Genomic DNA, 20,631 nt, shown 5'->3' on the forward strand with positions numbered 1-20,631 from the left:
CCAACATCTATTCGTCAAAAGTAATCACATGTTTTCTTTAAAACATATTGAGTAAACTGCCATTTTGGTCCCTAAGGTTTGGTCACTTTTGCCACTTTAGTCCACAACTCAAACCTTTTGCATCTGGGTCCCTGTGGTTTCAGTTTTATTGCCATTTTGGTCCAAAAATAAAATCAGTTCATATTTGTCAAATTAAATCCTGCTATTTTGTCCTTTTTCTCAGTGGCAAAATGGTAATTATATAGAAAATTTATATAATATATAAACTCTGCACTCTCTATATCTCTATACCATCCCGTCTCTCTCTCTCTTCTCTCTCTATCACAGGAACACCCCTCTGTTTCTCTCTGTTCTCTCTCTCTATCACACTCTCAATGGTGGAAATGGTGGTGGATGATCATGGTAAACACGATAGCGGTGGTGGATGTTAATGGTGGAGACAATGGCAGTGGTGGATGTTAATGGTGGAGATGGTGGTGGATGATAATGGTAGAGGCGGTAGCGGATGATAAAAGGGGCAGCGTTGATGTGGAACTTGGATATGGTTTTGGTGTGAAACTTGGATCTGGTTTTGGTTCAGATCTGAAAGATTTGTAAATGAACGAAAGGTTGCGTCGATGAGAAGAATGAGATGGTGGTTGTGAAGAGGAGGTCGTGGTGGCGGTTGTGGTGAGGAGGTAATGGTGGCGGTGGTGAAAATGTGTTGTAGTGGTGGTAGAATGCAAGATTAGAAGCTCCGACGAGATGTTTGGTGCGAGGGTTCGAGCGACGAGGTTTCCGTTGACCCACATTTTTTCCTACCAGTTGTTCAGATCTAAGATTATCTATGCCCCTTCTTCAAACTCCCATCCTTTTCCATTTTGTTCATCCCCGAATAGGTATGTTGATCGGTTGTTTGTGGTAGTGGTGGTTGAATAGATCAGAAAGATTTATAAAATTGACCGGATATTGGAGGTGGTGGTGGCGGTGGTTGAACAAATCTGAAAGAATGGCAGCTGATGGGTTGTTCGTGGCGACGGCGGCGACTTTGTGGTGGTGGTTGGTGTAGTACCCAGCGGTGGTGTGGCGGGGGTGCAATGGTGAAACAGATCCACTTTTAATTAATAATAATGATTATTTTGCCCCTGAGGAAAATGACAAAATAGCAGGATTTAATTTGAGAAATATGAGTTGATTTATTTTTGGACCAAAATGGCAATAAACTAAAACCACAGGAACCCAGATACAAAATATTTGAGTTTTGGACTAAAATGGTAAAAGTGACCAAACCTCAGGGACCAAAATCGTAATTTACGCAAACATATTGAATCTATCCGCCGACAATTCGGCCCATGAACACACGAAACACTTTGGATTCCCACAACCCACGTACGCCTCTGTCACCTTACCAATTACAACACGCCACGTGTCGGATTCTTATTTTCATTTTTATAAAACACAATTTTGGCGGGCGTTTCAAATTGTTAATTCAAAACCCTAGCAAGCAAGCAACCTCTCTTTTCTCCAATCTTTCTCTCTACGGCTGCTGCCTCCTCTGTGTTTCCGCTTCAATTTCAGGTCTGTTTTTAAGTTATCGATGTTATTTATTCTTTTCATTCTCGATTATCTGATATTAATTATTTTGTAGCTTGGAAGTGCATATATAATTGTTGTAATCTAGGGTTTTATTTTCTTAGCTTTTGAGGCTGTATCTTCATTGATTACAGTTACACTTGTTTGGAATTTGAGGTGCTAACTGTTCTCTTCGGTCGGTTCACCAAAAAAAAAAATAATTTATCATTTCCGTAGCATAAAAATATATATAATAAAAAGAATTTTGATTCTTCAGTTTGTTGTTTGTTGAATTTAAAAGTCAAAGTTTAATCGTATGGAAGCGTGACCGGAATACCTAAAACCTGAAACATCCGTAATCGGATATGGGATTAGGTGATACCCGGCTTGGTTACCCAAAACTATATACCTGTTTACTCGAACCGTGTACCCAAAAATTCCCAAGTCGTATATATACCCGGTTTTATAAAAAAAAAGATTAATCTTTTTTCTTTCTTGAACTCTTGTTTAGCAATGCTTTATTTTAGTGGATGATACTCTTGGTTTTAAAAAGCGAGAGGCACACAAAAGCAACGGGGTCTAAAACCGAGGCGCGAAGCGCAAAGCACAAAAGCGGTGGGCTTTTCGTACCCGAGGCGCAAAGTGATTATATAATTTTTTATATATATCCCATAGGTTTTTAGCATCACTTATCCAAAATATAGCTATAAATAAGGTTTATATATGATTTTACCTACAAGTACAAGCCAAAAACCCTATCGTACAACAGTTTGATGCTTAAAAACAGCATAAAAACACCTTATGTACATGAGGCGAGCGCCTCAGGCCAGAAAAACCCCCAAATTTGTGCTTTTGTGGGGCTTTTTGTAAAAAGCGTGCCTCGGGCTACCTAAGGCGCCAAGGCTTGCGCCTTGATGCGCCTAGGTGCGCCTCAGGCACGCTTTTTAAAACCCAGATGATACTATTTACATTTTTATGCTACGAAATACAAAGTGAATTTAGGCATTTGGCTCTAAAGATGAGATTTGAATTGGTTGTAATAGTTTAAGCTCTGATGACAGGGTAAAGTTTCTGTTTCTGTGAGAACAAACGGGCCGGAATCGAAGGAAGTAGGATGGGGAAAGCATCTCATAAGAACAAAACATCGATGAAATCGAAGCAGAAGCTACAGATTCATGACTGTAACAAGTATTTGAAGCCGGGTGCTCTTGCTCAGCTTTGTAATAGCAAAGCATCAGCATTGGTATCCATGTCGTGTTTGGACCTTGGGAAGAAAAGGGTTGCGGTTTTGGATGCTGAAGAAGCTGGGTGTAATCTTTTGTGTCAGAACAAGTCTGGTGATGATAGTCCGATAATATCATCTCCTGAACGATTAAGGGTTGGATACGCGGATGAACCTGTTGATTCGCTGAAAGAGAATAGCTTACAGAGAACACCGCGCCCTGATGAAGGGAAGGCGGATTATGAATCAAGGCTTGAGTCTCTTCCAATGGAAATGCTGGTAAATTGCTTTGTATGAAGAGTAATTTAATATATTCTTCTGTGTTTTTGTCACCATCTTTATATGTAATCAGGTGAAAATTTCTACTTTTGATCTGACTAATTTGTATTATGTGTTTGTGATTCAAGGTCAAAATACTTTGTCACCTGCACCATGACCAACTTAGAGCCGTTTTCCATGTTTCAGAGAGGATCAGGACGGCTGTAAGCTTCTCTCTTTGTTTTTTTTATATGCATACATACAAAACTGTTTTTGTGTTACGGTGTAGAACTTGTTTCTGCAATAGTCGGCATTTTGTTAAATGGCTGCTTGCTTATGCATTGAATCAGGTTATTATAGCGCGTAAGTTTCATTTTAACTACACTACCCCCGATAGATCTCGACAAGAAATGCTGAATATGATGACCCCACTCCCTACACAACACTGGCCTTTTGTGAGGTTAGTATCTTACGTCTTGTTTCTTGCTTTTGCTGGAAAAGATCATTTCTAGTTGACTGTTGGAAACACTTTTTGTGCAGTATTTTTATGTTCAAGGTTTTTTATGAACAATTAAATCATCAAATATGATTATAACATTGTATTGCGTAGCGAAACGCTCATTCATTGCTATCTGATTTTGGCGCCTCCATAGCGAGTAAATAGTGGGATTTTAGGTTTTCTTGTTTTTTGTTTTAATATAAATAACGTTAAAATATACGTTTACAATAGCTGGAATTTAGGTTTTTTTTTGTTAAATACGTATAGAAACACCGTATTTGGAAATAATATACATATAAAAACATTTGTTTGTAATTTGTTGTTTTGTCGTTTTAATGAAATTTAGAGATTTATACCTTACATGTTAATAACACAAAAAAAAAGTTCTGAAAACCTTTTCTAGTCTAGTGTATTGCTAAACATAAAATAGCGCCTGCTATTTCAGCGCTATCGCTACGTAGCGTATGGGTTGCTTGTCGCTACCGTTCACATATTCGCTATTAACAACGATGGTATTATCTTAACAATTAGTTTTCATAATACATTAGTTTAGGATTTTTTATGCTATAAAAGTACACTTTAATTTTCTTTTGACTCGTTAGAGATTGACCCATCAACAAGTAAATGAGTAATTGACATATGTAACTTTTGATAACATTATTTTGCATCTACTACAGTAAGGAAGATGAGAAAAAGAAAGCACTGACGTTACCAAGAACTCCGAAAGCACCTAGGCATGGGGCCCGCCCTCCTTCACGTTACAAACTGATCGAGATGCGACAAGTGGCGGCTGTTTTGTTCCAGGAATCATCGTTTTCTCCAAAGTACATTGTTCCATCTGTACTCCCAAAACCAATATGCAAAGCGATTCCTTCCAACAGAGTGTTGTTTGATGAGGAACTCGAGCTTTGTCAAGCCGTTGCTCAGAATAAACTTCGTTAGTAACTTAGTATCAGGCTGTTGCTCAGAACAAACTTCGTTAGTATTTGAATATACTTTATTTATATGCATGTACAGTAGCCATTTGTTTTCCGCCTTTTTGTTATTTAGGTTCTTACAATTTTCACATGGTGGATTTTGTTGGATGGCGCTGTGGTTTGTGCTAGTACGATAGATCGGTTGTGAAGCGAATAATGTTCTAGTCTTTTGGTTTTTAGTTGTTGTGAAGACATGTTATCTATCTTTGAGAAATATTACTACTATACTGCTATAGAGTTTGTTCTTGTATGGTTTATTTTGCTCACCTTTAAATAGTGATCTTATGCATGCAACGTATTTATGTCGAAAGCAGTTAGACCGATTGGAAATATCATTTGTATCTGTATTCGAATTATGTTGTGGCGGATACGAATTTGATTTGTATTTTTATTCTTTTGGGTATGCATATATATGTTTTGAAGTATTACTAAATCATAAGAAGTTGAGCCGAAAGAAACATTTTTCTAAGTAAAAAGACAAATTTATAAGGCTGGAGGGTGTGGGGGCGCCACCCCCGCCACCTCACCATGTATAGTGCCCATATGAGCTCCATCACCACACCCTCCAAGTGAAGAGAGGGGCGCCATAGCTTCATCGCCACCATGGTAACGCCAAGCTTGAAGGTTGAAGTGGGGCCCACAACATGTCAACCAATCATTTTTTTTTTAATTTTGTTTAATAGGGGGCTCCATCCACACCCTGCAAATTAAAGGGGGGCTCCATGGCTGACGTGGATCCTACGTGGCCTGATAAAGCCCCTAAGGGCCTCCAACCACACCCTCTAGCCTAAGCAATTGTAGAGCATGGAACCATGAGTAAGTTAACAGTAATTTGTGTTTTAACTTTTGATTAACAAAATGTAAAAGCTACTGACAAAAAGAGTGTGGGGCGACTTCATAGATGTTTAGTAAAGAAAGCTATGATGCATGTTACCTTCTTTCATTTTCACTTGATTAATCATGATTTCATGCATCTTTTTTTTTTAAATGAGTTGTTTTGAAAATGAAATATTATTGATTTTTTTTTGTCGGACTTTAAAGTTGAAGTCGCTATCTTAGACGAGGACTTCACTTTGCATAATCTTAGTCGGATTGAAGTTTCATTTTTTTTTTTGTTGGTTTGCTCCCGAGTCAAAAGTGAAGTCACCATTTGAGACTCCGACTATGGATACTCATTTGTAGTTAGATTTTTATACTCTAATAATCTAATCTCGCTACCTTAAATTTCTCCATGGTTTACTCATCGCTTTCGTTGCTCACACTATTCGAGTGACATGAGATTAAAAATTAATCTCAACACCAACTACTTCTTCATTCCACATGCATGCTTCCATGGAATCCTCCAACCAATTGATAAACAGTTACATCCTCGGTATAAGTTACACACGCTCTAGCGAACGATCGATCAACTAGATCATAATCAAACATTATCACTCCGTCTTGGCTAAGGTCAAGCATTATAAACTTTCCGGCTAAATTTCATTCACCATGTCTTGGCTGATTCTACTGACCATAACGTTTATGGTGATTATGGGCAGCATCAACCGTAGCACTAGTGGTGGCGGTGGTATTTTGTTCGCGGTTGCACAACAACCGCAACAACAGGCAGCACCAACTCCGGCACAAGATAGAATCGGAGGTATACTAGGAGGTGGTACAAGGGCTCAACAAGTGATGCAATGCTTCACAGGATGCGGGCAAGAAATCGTGGGGTGTGGTGTCACCTGCACCCTTGGATCGTCTCAAAGTATCGCACCTTGCTTTATGGATTGTGGCCTCTCTAACTTTGTATGTATGAACACCTGCTTCCAACCCACCATTCCGCAAGAGGATGCTTCCATCCCCATCACCGGTTCGAACCCTGATCAGCAGCCCGCAACCATTCATTGATCAATTAATCACCGGTCTATATAGCTAGCTGTAGCGGCACCACTCGCTAAACATACATGGATCATTGACCTTTTCAATATAGTTTTCTAATATCACTATGAATATCATATCATATAAAGAACCAATAGTATATGTACTATGTTCCTGGTTAATTGCAAGCATGATCATGTTGTCCTGTTCCCTATAACTTATTTCACATGTTTACTTAGTGAGATTCTGCAGATTTTAAAACAGGTTAATGAAAATATGATTGATGCTTCTTGATATATCTTGTTGAGGTGAGTTTTGGTTCAAGCATTTCATCAAACAGTTGGTGTGCATCAAAAGCTATACTGTTAACATGATTAACAATGAACTATACATGATTTTTTAACCCAAAGGGCACAATCTTATGTAGTTACGGAACTAACATGATCAGTATCGGACTATACATGCGATCTCAAAACAATAATTACATAAAAGTGGTTTTCAACACTTCATCACTATCCAACCATTTCCGGTCTAGATCCAACACTTTTGATTCAGTTTAAGGGTGCAACATTTTCAATGTTGATTATGACCTAATGTTAAGTATTTAGATTTGATTTGTCATATGAATTCCATATGATAAATATATTTTTATATGAACAAGTATATCATAATCTTTTGAATTTTTTATATCAAGAATTTTAATATTAACTAGCATAATTATCCCGCGCTTTGCACCGGGTGTTCGATTGGTATTGTTTTGCTTCTTTATGGTAATGACACTCGCTCTGTTAAAAGAAAAATTAAGTGTGAGAGTATTTTAGGATAAAAAGAAAATAAAAATAACTCCAAAGGGAACAGTCAACTAATGTACACTCTCGATATATAAAATCTTTAAAAGTTATGCAATCGACCACCAACCAAAAGGTAACTCTCGGTAATAAACATAAAAAATATATGCATTTATATGCTATTAAAATTAATAAAAGTAATTGTATAAAAACATATAATATATAGGGGGTAAGGATAGTTTAAAAAGAGCCTAAAGTGTGAGAAGTGTATTATAACACTATATATAATACTATATAACACCATATAAACACCGTATAACAATATGTAACACCATATAATACCATATAACACTATGTAACACTATATATCATTATATAACAAATATAACACTATAGGTTGTCTGATAGCATGTCTATGATAGATGTATAGTGTTATATTTGTTATATAATGTTACTAGGTTAAAACCCCGTGTATTACACGGGTTGCATAAATATAATTTTATATAATAAATAATAAAAGATATACTTTTAAATAAACTTGTATATTACACGTGTTGAATAAAATATGAGTAGGGTTCCTACGGAAAGTGTGTTTTTCCTAGAAAGTCTAGGAAGCGATCTTGTCCATCCGATTGGTGTGTTTAAGGGTTGAGATTAAATCAATGGCAATCTTGTAATAATTAACTATATTTAATAGAATGTTTTAAATGAGTAGGGGCAATTTCGTCCTTATGTGTGTTTTAAACCAATCAAAAATAACTGTCAGAGATATCACATCTCCTTAATACACGCTAATTTCCCTCTCTCTCTCTCTCTCTTTCTCTCTCTAAACCCAAATTCGGAAACCCCCAAAATCATACCAAAAATACCTAAAATCATGGATGAAGATAAGAGATTTTCCTTGTTCCATATACGTAAGATCAAGCTTTCATTGTACTGCGTGTTTTACAAAGCGATTATGGGTGATTCTTGTTTGTAATTGACGGTATTTTGCTGGTTGCAGGGAAGAGATTCAAAAAGCAGAAAACTTTGGAAAGGATAGATAGCAGCGGAACAGTTACCGGAAGCCGATCGAAAGCTGGGGCGAAATCTGCTGATGTAAAACACATTTGTATGAATCTGCTTGTTGTTAAAACACAGCTGTATGAATCTGAATTGCTATTAAAACACAGCTGTATGAATCTGAATGATAGAACACATTTGTATGAATCTGCTTGCTGTTAAAACACAGCTGTATGAATCTGAATGATAAAACACATTTGTATGAATCTGCTTGCTGTTAAAACACAGTTGTATGAATCTGAATGCTAAAACACAACTGTATGAATCTGCTTGCTGTTAAAACACAACCGTATGAATCTGCTTGCTGTTAAAACACACCTGTATGAATCTGAATGCTAAAACATAACTGTATGAATCTGCTTGCTGTTAAAACACAACTGTATGAATCAGAATGCTAAAACACAACTGTATGCATCTGCTTGCTGTTAAAACACAACTGTTTGAATCTGAATGCTAAAACACAACTGTATGAATCTGCTTGCTGTTAAAACACAACTGTATGAATCTGAATGTTAAAACACAACTGTATGAATCTGTGTGACAACCCATAACTTCGAGGTAGAAACCGTTTATTACGCTTTTATTAATCAAATCATATGCTTTTATTATTCGAGGAATTAATTCACGTCGCGTGAACCGACCCGGACTAGTGGAACCTACTCACGTAGCTCAGAACTTAGTAGACCAAACCATAACTTGATTATTACCCTTTATATTAGTTTAGTTGAGTTGTTTAGTTGTGGTTTTATTATTACTAGGTTGTTATGTGTAAAAATAGTTAATATTATAAAAAAAAAAGAAAACAAACAATCGTTCTTTCTTTGCATTTTGTTGGGCGCAGCCCACATTCCTTTGGTAGCCCAACCTTTGTTCCCATGTATCGGCCCAAGTGACTAAACCGAGCCCACCTTTCCTATCTATTATTTACGTACAATAACATTAAGATACCACAACTCTTTTGCGAACCCTATTGTTCCTCAAAAATCATCGACGACAGTAGACCTACCCCCCCCCCCCTGAGTTATCATCTGATTCGGATTAAATCTGGTTAGTGGTTCTTGTCTATGGTAATGCATATTTACATGATATTATTTATATGTGTTATTGAATAAGATTGATTAGTTACTTGGTGTTAATATGTGATATGGTTATGTGATTACGTGAATAGGTAGGTGACTAGGGTTTAGATTTCGAATGTGACAAATAAGCAGGAGGCACACGATTGAATAGTTAAGTGTGAGTACTTAATTGTTGTTGAGAAATTATGTTATGTGATTTGATTCTATGTAAATGATTTATGTTAAACAGAATTTGTTGGTGTGAAAATATATAGTTATGCATGATAGAAATTAGCTTATTAACACAAGACTGGATGGGGATAATTAGGGGTTAAAGCTAATTGATTAAATGAGTTATATGGGTTGCTGAACATGTAGAAAAGATATGGGTTCTGATGGTGTGCGAAACAAATAGGGAATCTGGACCTGGGCCGCACATTATCATGAATAATGTAATGGACCACCAAATTGTTATTAGCCTAGCATACTTGTGATACGAATGTACTCGTAACCCAAATACTTGTTGTGTGTTATTTGTACTTTCATGTTTATTTGAGTATAAACCGAACCGTATGATATGCGCCATGCTTGCTTACTACTTGTGAAATTTGTGCAAAGAATATGTGACTTGTGGGTACATGAAACTGACTGTCATTGGAACCATATTAGGATTCGGGGTGTCCCACAATAATACAAGTAACTAAGTCTAACCGAGCAAACCAAAGGTGAGTTCATTGCATTTTCTCAAGCATGCGTCCCGGTGGTTTGGGACAACTGGTAAACATTTGGAAGGGAAACATTGGGTAAACAACTTAATCGGTTTTGGTTATTGCCTGGGGGGCAATGGAGGTATTTAGTTGATAGCGCTATTAGGTGGGAAACCTCACACCGGGCCGTAAGGACGGGCGTGAACTAATTATCTGGGTATGGCTATGGTTGTTAGAGGCACACTCCTCGGATACATATGGGCACTCTCCCTAGGGTATCTAACGAAGGCAACATAGCAAACGGTCGTTAAGGGGTACCCACTCCCCGGATACATATGGGCACATTCCCTAGGGTATCTAACATGAGCAACATTGTACCGCAGCGTTAAATCGCATTAACATACATATGGTAACATAACTTGTTAACAAAACCTTGAACTCACCAGCATAGTCTGACACACTTGTTTACATGCTTGTAGGTAATTATTGAAGGAACATGGGAGCTTGCTGTCTGATGCTGCTGGAGTGGTTGTGGTCATGATAAACAATTACATTGATTTGGTTTCGATACATTTACACACTTATACATTTATGCTTCCGCTCAATACTTTGGTTTTGGTTTAACTTTCAAACGATACATTTCTTCCAATTGGGTATTTTATTACATTATAACTAGGTGGTAATTTGGGGGTGTGACAATCTGCTTGCTCTTAAAACACAACTGTATGAATCTGAATAATAAAACACAGCTGTATGAATCTGCTTGCTATTAAAACACATCACCAAGAACAAACTGTTAAAACACAGTACCAAGAACATGCTGATAGATTCCAGCAAGAAAACGAAGGAATGATTGATGTTACGTGAGATCAGAAATCGAAAACAAAAAATTCCGAAATTTATGTATAGTTAGTTATTGAAGATAATTTCCTAAAATAAAAATAGATTGTGAAAGTACATAAATGCCCCTTTAGATAAAATCCTTCAATGCCACATGTCGCGTTCTTACTGCTTCCTAGACTTTCTAGGAAAAACACACTTTCCACCCAACTCCTACTCATAAAATATAATGTTATATGTTAATACAAACAATAATCAAGATTTATCTTTTAAAAATGAACATTGATGTACCATTTACTTATTATAGATTTATCCTTTAAAAATAAACTTTAATGTACTATTTACTTATTATAACATTTTATTTTGTTAAACGTGTATTTTTAACTATTTTTTGTTTAAAATTATTATTATTATTATTTAATATGATCATAATAAAAATAAACGTTTATATTCTATCTATTTTTTTGTTTAAAATTATTATTATTATCATCATAATAAAAACAAATGTTTATCCTTATCTAACTATTTATTCTTATCTAATATTTTTATTTAAAATTATTATTATTATTATTATTATTATTATTTAATATTAGAGATAAATAGGAAAATAAGGTGAGAAATCACCAGGAAGTGACACGTGTCCAAAAAAGATTTTCATTTATTAGTATAGAAAGATATAATGTTACATAGTGTTATATGGTATTATATGGTGTTACATATTGTTATACGGTGTTTATATGGTGTTATATAGTATTATATATAGTGTTATAATACACTTCTCACACTTTGAGCACTTTTTACAGGATCCTCTACCATATATAGGTTTTAGAAATTTCTAAATAGATGAAGATTGAGACAGGCATGTATGACAAGACCGAGACAGATGTGTATGACAGGAGCCATAGTCATCACCTAGTCACCTACTATGCTCACAATATTATTTCTAACCTAATAATTTAGTCGTTTAGTGGTAATTTTTATCAAGTGTTCGAAAGAAAAAGATAAAAACCAATCACGTTGGATCTCAACACTCCTAATCCTGTGGATTTGGTTTTTGACCCGAATCTGAGCCTGCAAAGTAGTTTATCAAAGAAGCAGGTGGAGGCCTTTCCTGATCATTCTAAAGTTTCTCTCAAGGTTGGTAAAAAAAATGGTTTGGGGGAGTCTAAAAAACGGGAGATTATGATTATGACAAAGACAAAGGTAACAAAGGTAGTGGCAATCCTGTTCGTAAGCCAAAAAGGAGAGCAAAATCCTGCTGCATAAAGGATGGCAAGGTCCCAACTCCAAGAACGCTTCCTAAGCTGGGGTACATGTACCATCCTTCGTATCCGCCTTGATATGTGTGTGGTCCTATAGGTTTTGCCTTGTGTGGTGATTTTTGTTAGCATTGCGTGGCGTTTGTTCTTAGGGTGTTGATGTTGTTCTTTGGGGGTTGGAGCCTTAGTGTTGGCTTGGTGTTCCCCGGTGTTTTTTGCTTTCTTAATGTTTTTGTTGCGTTGTATCTAGCTTTTTGCTAGGTTTGGTGGAATAAATTATCTTTTGCCGTTAAAAAAACTATTGTCCTCAAATCTGAAAGTCCTAAAAGTACACTATTCCACCGACTTTTATGAATTAATATATGTATGCAATTTTAAATCTTTTAAGGTTAGATTATTTATAAAAATAACTTGTCTCAAAAAACAAAATGTATTTATAAAGTAAAAAATATTATTCTAAAAAGACTTGAATTAGCTACAAATAATTAAAATAGACAATCCCCCACTTGTAGTGGAGTGGTGGAAAGAACTTTGGGTTTTCTTGGAGACCCGGGTTCGATCCCCACCTGTTGCATTTGGGGGTAAGGGCAATGAGGGCGAGGAGACCCGTGGACACAAAGGACCGCGGGCTTGAGTCTGAGCCCGCCCCCGGTTTTCATCCGGCTGTTACTCTAGCGAGGCTTCTCGTGTGGAGGCAGAACGGTTTCCGGGGGAAAGCCGTAACCAAGTCTGATAATCAGCGCGGGCCTGGTTAAGACAACGTAGTCTGGGCAGACTTGGCTAGGGCCCCCCGGTTTGGGGGGTGTGGAAGTTGCTCTCACAACCAAAGTAGACTCTCACCTTTCAAAAAAAAAATAAAATTAAATTAAATAAAATAGACATTCCCTGTTAGCTACAGTTTATCCGACGTTTTTTATCAGCTTTAGCACACAGATTTACCGATGTAGTCTATGTTTTAAAGTCGATGAATACTTTTGTGACTTCTTGGTAAACGTTTATATCTTCATGATTTTCCCTATGTTTAAATTATCACTATACTGTATAAATTATCATATAACTTTAATATAGGGTTGTTCATGAGCCGAGCTGAACTGAGCGAACCTTTGCTCGTGTTTGGCTCGTTTACAACCGAGCGCAATCCGAACGAGCGTATTCGAGCGGATTTACCGATGTAGTCTATGTTTTAAAGTCGATGAATACTTTTGTGACTTCTTGGTAAACGTTTATATCTTCATGATTTTCCCTATGTTTAAATTATCACTATACTGTATAAATTATCATATAACTTTAATATAGGGTTGTTCATGAGCCGAGCTGAACTGAGCGGACCTTTGCTCGTGTTTGGCTCGTTTACAACCGAGCGCAATCCGAACGAGCGTATTCGAGCGCACAATTTTCTGAGCGAGCGGCGAGCGAAAAGCGAGCGACGAGTGATTTGGATAGCCATAGATTTAGAAAGTTTCCTTTGATGTCTCTGCTATCGGGTCACGATTAGGGTCCAACTGTCCGATGATGACATTAAGACTTAAGGTCGGACTGTCCGAGGATGAGACTCAAGTTGAGACTGAGGCAGGTGAGGCGATGGATATATAACAAATAACAATTGTTGCATTGTGGCATATGGTGAGAGCGAGAAACGATTGACAACTGATAAGATAAAAAAGTTAAATATTGTTGCTTCACGACTTAAAGTTTTAGTTTTAAATTTAGTGATAAACTTTTTATTGGTTTCATTATGCTAGTATGTATATTTGCATATAGTGGACCAAATCTAATAAAACGGTTTGATGAGATAAAGAAGTCAAATATTGTCGCTTCACGACTTAAACTTTTAGTTTTAAATATAATTGTTTATACATGTAATTTGTATGGGTATGTATAATTATTGCTAGGAGTTAGCTACAAAGTCCAAATTTCCTAAAAAGTGTAAAAAGTCATAAAACACCAAAACCCCACAAGTAATAAAATGAAGATTACTAAAACATCATATATGTGAGTTGTGTTTTGTGTTTTGAATGATAAGGCTATGATTATCAAATCACAAACATTATTGTGTTTTTTGTTGATTAGTATGTTGTGTTTTATATTCATAATCCTACGACTGTATGTTTGAAGTTTGTATGGACTACTTTGGTTTGAATATGGTATTTTAGTAATCTTCACTCTATTATTTGTGGGTTTTAAGTGTGTTTTATGACATGAATTATAGTATTTTATGACCTTTTACATTTTTTTAGGAAATTTGGATTTTGTAGTCAAACCCCACCCTATAATTATACTCTTGTACAATTACCAACCAAAAAACTGTCAACTAACCAACCATTACGTCAAAAAAATAAACCTGGTCACCAAACGCTTATAACGTACCGTTTTACATATTTAACATTTTCCTATCGATTCAGTCTATCATCATCCAAAAAAAAAAAAACCGCCTACCCTACCATTGCGTCAACAAAATAAACCGTCGTATCCCTTTATCAAAAGGCACCGATTTGAGAACAATCAATATATATGCATTTGGTTTCAGAAAGCACCGATTCAAGTTTAACATACTGAAGAAACAGTGATCTAATTAGGGAGTTAATTAGATTGGTTTATGTTCCTTTCATGATGGTTAATCTTCTTAAGGATATTTGAGCTCCGACTTGGTAATCAATCCTGCAAAACAGAACACCGTTACTCGTTAAGAGGGGAATGTGGGGGTTTCCCTCTTAACCAGGCTCCGGCGTGAGAATAAGCGACTGCTTTGAGAGTAATTAAATGTAAAGAGTGAGAGTAGAGGGAATCGAATGTTTAACCTGTGGAATGAGGTCTCTATTTATAGCCGGAGAGGTGTAAGGGGTTATGGGTTGATGGGCCTTGGGCCAGAAGCGGACAACAAAACGGATATGCTCTTTGTCTCACTGGCGTCGACCGCTTAGTGGCTTCTAGACGCTCGTCGGTGCTGGCGCACCTTGATTGGAGCCACGTGTCATTGTTGTCGGCCTTGTTGTCCTTCTGTCATCAGCAGACAAGTGGAGATCGTGGGGCAGTTGTCTCCGTCCTCTGATTAGTGCCACGTAGGCGTCCTTGTGTACTTCTCGTCAGGCGATCGTGGCGCACGATTGACCAGAGCCTGCTAGACGCTCATTGGCTCCTTTTACTGCCACTTGTACCTTATGTACCACTGTAGGTAGCCGTGCGCTTCCCTACTGAGTGGCTCTTGTTGGACAACAAACTAACTTGCGCGGGGTTAGCATGCTCATTTGTTCCATTGTTTTATGCTAAGTGCTGATATCTGGGCCTCTTGTGAGCCTTGCCTCGCGCGGGACAAACTACAACGTGTGTAAGTCGCGCGTGGATACTATTAATAAGTTTTCTGAAATAAGGAGTATGGTTCCGCGCGCAACCTGGCGGAGGTTTGCGCGACTTTTTGGGACCATACCCCTTCAAGTCCCCCCAGTCCAGTGCTGCACCATGCGCAACGCAAGTGGTTGGAGCTCTGGACTTAATAAAATTAGGAGAAATAAGTGTAATAGGGGAAATGTTCTTTTGATCCTGATTGGTGTGGCGCATGTGGAAAATGTTGTTTTCAATTGCGCAAGTACCAATGCAGGTCTTTAGGGATTGCCGTTTGTCTGATCAGGCGCGCGGGTTTATTGGAGGTGACGTGTAGCTTGCGCAGCTCATGTAACTTTTGCATGAAGTTACTTGTAGTTTTTATGGCGGGAAACTTCGAAATTTGAACTTCTGACAAGTTGGTGGGATAAGTCGTTGAGTGCGACGTTTGAGTTGACCTCTGGCACGGGTGTCATCATGCCGTCTGCGGCGGTTGCACTTCGTGTCAGGAGAGTGAGGCCCACGCGCGCGTGGTAACCGTCACCCCTGGTTTCCCGCTTGACGTGGCAGCCCCTCGTTGGTTAGCCTAGTGGCGAACGCGGCACGGTTACCCATCGCATTAAATGCGATGGGTATATATATCCGAAGAGAGGTGAGAGACTCTTCACTTCTTTTCGTTTCTTCTCTATTTTCTTCTCAAACTTCTCTTTGAATCTTCAAACCTGTTCTTCGTATCTTCAAGATTTCTTCAAATCTTCAAAGTTTTTTCCAGAATTTTCAGATATGAGCGAAGAACACCAAGAAGTTGCTGTTACTGAGGAAGGACCAGTTCCTGTCCTCAGATGGGATCTAGGGCTTTTTGAACAAATTGTTCGAAGCTTTCGATTCCCGTCAGAGTGGGATGCCCGGTATCCGGCTCAGGGCCAAACCGCGGCTGATGCACCACCCGGATATATTACTTTATATGAAGACTTCTTTCTTCAGGGCAATTTCCGACTGCCGGCGACCAACTTCCTGGGCAATATCCTCCATTACTACAACTTCCATCTATCGCAGATGAGCCCACCGGGAATGGTTAGGATACGACACTTCGAGTTTTTGTGCCATTCTCATGGCATTGAGCCGTCGGTGGATAAATTCCGGGCCTTTTATCAGTTGCAAAGGACGATGGGCTTCTTCTCCTTTGCGAGCCGTGGTGCGGCTAAGAAGATCTTGTTAAACCCACCGAAGAGTTTCCACGACTGGAAACCTAAGTTCTTCTTTATCCGGGAGGAGGTTTTGCCGATTGCTATGCCCTTTAGGGACTGGACCGAGGCAATACCGAAGGAAGACCTACCGATTCCCAAAAACGCCCTGTGGTACCAGCAGCTAACCCCAACCCCGAATCGGGTGTTTGGGGAAAACGTTTTGGTCGCAGCGAAGATGAGTGACCAGTGGTCACCTAGCAGCAGGGAGATTCCAGTGTTGAAGCTTGGCGATCAAGGTTAGTTATTTCTTTGTTCTGTTTCCAAGTAGGTTTGCTTTAATTGTTACTTACTTACTTCCATGTGTAGAAGCGCAACTCTATCAAGCTGCCTTCTCGACATTTGGTGGCTCCATGGGCGTTCGCCCGTTGCGCGATGATGAGGAAAGCTGGTATGACCAGATTAAAGGCAACTTCATGTTCCCAGCTGCTGATGCCTTTGCTTCGCCGCCAACTACTACTGAAGGTGCGCAATACCCTAAACCTCGTCCTTTGCGCTCTGTGACTTTCGCTGGGAAAGAGACTCTCTATCTTTCCAGCGAGGAGTCAGTAGGTTCTTCCAGCGGCGAGCTAAGTTCCTGGTCTAAAATCTTTGCAGGTGTGTTGCGCGACCTGGGGATTGACCCCGAGGAGAAGAAGAAGAAACCTGTGAAGAAGAAGAAGAAGGTGGAGCCTGAAGTGACCAGCAAGGGTATTGGCACTAGTCATGCGACAACTGCTGCTGTCAAAGGTACTCTTCGCCTTCGTCAACGTGACTTAGATGATTATGTGATCATCAGTGACTCATTTGAAGGCTTGTCACGTGTAGCTAAGGGAAAAACTGGTGCTGGTGGGTCGAAAAGCTCTGGGAGCGCGGGTTCTCGTAACCCTGAAGCTGGCGCGACTCCATCTTTTCCTGAAGATGATGAAGCTGAAGAAGAAGATGCTGGTGCCCAGCTTATTGGGCGGAAGAGGGGTAGGAGCGAAGCCACGACTGGTGTGGCTTCCGCCCCTACATCTGTTGTGATTCCCGCGGTTGGGAAAACGAGCAAGCTGCGCTCGTTATACAAATTTTCTCCTGGTATGTTCTTCGCTTCTCTTCTTAATACTTCTCTTTGCTTAAATGCACTTGCTTTATTTTTTCAGAAATCAAGAAGAAGACCCCTGAGAAGGGTGTCACGTTCAGTGAGGCTGCGGCGAAGAGGCCCAAGATTACCATCAAGTCCACTGACACTGCTGCTCAGGATGCCGCGAAGGCTGCTGAGGCGCAGCGAAAGGTGGAGGAGGGTCGGAAGAGAGAGGAAGAGAAGAAGAGGGTTGCCGAGAAGAAGAGGAAGGATGAAGAAGAGAGGAAGAGGAAGGAGGAGGAGGAGGAGAAGAAAAAGAAAGAGGAGGAGAGGAAAAGGAAGGCGGAGGAGGAGAGGGTGGCCGAAGCGGCGAAGAAGAGGGCCCTGGAGGAGTTAGAAAAAAAGAAGGCTATGGAGCAGCCTGTTAATGTTCAAGGGCCTGAGGTTACAAACCCTACCCACTCCGCGCCTGTCATTACTTCTAAGGGTGCGGGTCGACATGCTTCAAGCAGCGCGAGCTCTGGTGGTGCAGGGGGTTTTAACCCGAACGTGATCGGGGCGAAGGATACCGTCGGCGATATCTATTATAAAACTTATAATGAAGAAGAACGCGGCGATGCTCCTCACCAAGCCCCTTGGAGCTTAAAGCAGAAAGATACATTTCATGAATTTGCCCCTTGCCGCGAGTGGTTCTTGAATTCGTTTACCCCTGCAGAAGTTAACCGGCAAAGGGCGAAACCCCATGAAATGTTATATCGCACCTTTATACTTGGGGAGGCCAACGCTCGTGCTGCCAACCACCAGATAGTTCGTGAATGGCGAACGATGGTTAGAGAGCGCGCCGACTGGGAGGCTTATCGTGAGCGCTCGTTAAAACGTATTGCTGAGTTTGAAAAGTCCAAGGCTGCTCTTGGTGAGGAGAGAGCCAAATTTGAAGCTGATAAGAAGGCCGAAGCATGGGGCCGCGAGGGCCTGCAAAAGAAACTCCACAATGTTGAGGAGCAACTGGCCAAGGAGAAGGCCGAGTTTAAACGTATTTGTGCCCAAGACAACGAGCGCGCCTATGCGGCTCGACAGAAGATAGTTGATCTTGAGGCTAAAGTTGCTGATTTGACATCGAAGGTAGAGGAGGCGCAGGGAGAGAAGGCTGCCAAGCAACAGGTGGAGGTTAGTCTTATTTGTTTTCCTTTATTCTGGATATGTTGTTAACAAATTGGCCTAAATTGTTTTGTCGGTCTCCAGGTTGAGTTGTCTGAGGTCAAGGTGCAGCTGTCTAACAAGGACAGAGATCTCCACGCCAAGGACGTTGAGATTGCGGAGCTCAAACGTCGCTTGAACGAGCAAATCGACAGATGTGAGTCGTTGGAGATCGACCTGGAGGCCGAGAGGGTTAAGGCTGCTACTGCTGAGGAGGCGCGTGCTGTCCGCACTGCCGCGCTTAACGTGGCTCAAACCAACTACTCCGAGGCCCAAGGAATCGTTGACACGCTTGTCTCGGAGGCTGAATGGATGCGCACTCGTGGAGTAGCGCTTGTAAGTTTGTACTTCTGTTTTTTATGACTCCATCTGGTTAAGGGTTGTCTTTAACGCTTTCCTTTTGTTGAAGGTTGCCAACTCCATCCTAAATGCTGGCGAGCTTGATCGCGCCGTTGCTGCTCTCACGGATGCGGCGCGTGCGGTGGGTCATCGAGGAGGTTACTTGGAATGTGCTAGTCACGTTGAGCAGATACTAGGGCAAGAATTTGATGTAAGCCATTGCTCAGTGACTGATCGTGCTGATGCTGCGCTTGCACATGCTGAAAACTCGTATGACAACCTTAGCTTGCCTATCATGGATCTGGTTGTGGAATCTTTGAAAAAAGACGACTGGTGCCAGCGTCTTAAAGCAGTCCTCGACCCACCAGTTACCGTCAAACTATCCGATGAAGACCCAGCTGGTGATGACGGTGGAGATGGAGATGATGATGGCGACGATGACGATGGTGAGGATGCCGGAGATGATGATGGTGATCGACGCGATGAATAGGATAGGTTGTTAAATAGGTTGTTGATAGGCGTTTGTGCCTTATAATTGTCTTTTGCAACTTGATTGTAAACGCTGCGCTGTTGCGCAAGTTTATTATATAAATCGTTTCCGTTTTTTCCGTTGCAATTATTGCATTGCTGTCAAAACTTAGGTTAAATTAGCTCGAATAAATGGAAGTGTTATAAAGGGTGACCGCCCGGTCTCGCGCTTTGTTCGCGGAGGACCTTGGAGGCGGTTCTTGTCAACAATTTTTTAAAATGCTGGAGTGTTTTCGCGTTAATCAAAAGTTTAGCATGCATTTGTAACGAAAAAATGTAGAAAAACATGTCGTATGTTTTCATTAAGTCTGGAATGGGCGCATAGGCCTTCATACATTAATTGTAATGGCGTTTAGCCGACATAGGAAGGTAAAAACGGGCGCAAGGCCGAAGTAAGTTACATATAACATTTGCGCAGTTGTTGCGCGTTCCATGTTCGTGGTAAGATGTGGCCATCTAGGGTGCGTAACTTGTAGGCCCCTTTGCCCAGGACCTCGTGGATCAGGTACGGGCCTTCCCATTTAGGTGCCAACTTTCCTGGGCGTTCCGCATTTGACGCTTCATTGTCACGGAAGACGTATTCCCCTGGGGTGAAGGTACAGATACGGACCCTTGTGTTGTAGTACCTTTCTAGCTGGGTCTTGTACTTGGCCTCTTTGATACGCGCGATTTCGCGTCTTTCTTCTAACAAGTCCAAGTCAAGGCGTCTTTCCGCTTCATTGTCAACTGTGTTGACCGCTGTCATGCGTGGTGAGGGTAGGCCAATCTCCGCCGGGATAACCGCCTCTGAGCCATAAACCAAGCTGAAGGGGGTCTCGCCGGTACTTGTTTTTGGCATGGTTCGATGAGCCCATAAGATGCTCGGGAGCTCATCAACCC

At 40.1% G+C, this 20,631-nt stretch overlaps 1 protein-coding gene and 1 long non-coding RNA gene across 2 annotated transcripts; both read left to right on the forward strand.

Moving 5' to 3' along the window:
- Positions 1-1,471: 1,471 nt before the first annotated feature.
- On the forward strand, positions 1,472-4,712 carry LOC110912254 (F-box protein At4g35930). The gene is made up of 5 exons (XM_022156933.2): positions 1,472-1,557; positions 2,613-3,052; positions 3,181-3,255; positions 3,382-3,491; positions 4,208-4,712. Exons 2-5 carry the CDS (start codon positions 2,666-2,668, stop codon positions 4,470-4,472), a joined length of 837 nt encoding a protein of 278 aa, XP_022012625.1. The 5' UTR covers positions 1,472-1,557; positions 2,613-2,665; the 3' UTR covers positions 4,473-4,712.
- Positions 4,713-17,373: 12,661 nt separating this feature from the next.
- LOC118487667 lies at positions 17,374-17,988 on the forward strand. Its single transcript, XR_004882552.1, has 2 exons — positions 17,374-17,702; positions 17,768-17,988. It is a non-coding gene; the product is annotated as an uncharacterized LOC118487667 (long non-coding RNA).
- Positions 17,989-20,631: the final 2,643 nt, after the last annotated feature.

This window comes from Helianthus annuus, chromosome 15 (assembly GCF_002127325.2).
Source record: "Helianthus annuus cultivar XRQ/B chromosome 15, HanXRQr2.0-SUNRISE, whole genome shotgun sequence".
Classification (NCBI taxonomy): domain Eukaryota; kingdom Viridiplantae; phylum Streptophyta; class Magnoliopsida; order Asterales; family Asteraceae; genus Helianthus; species Helianthus annuus.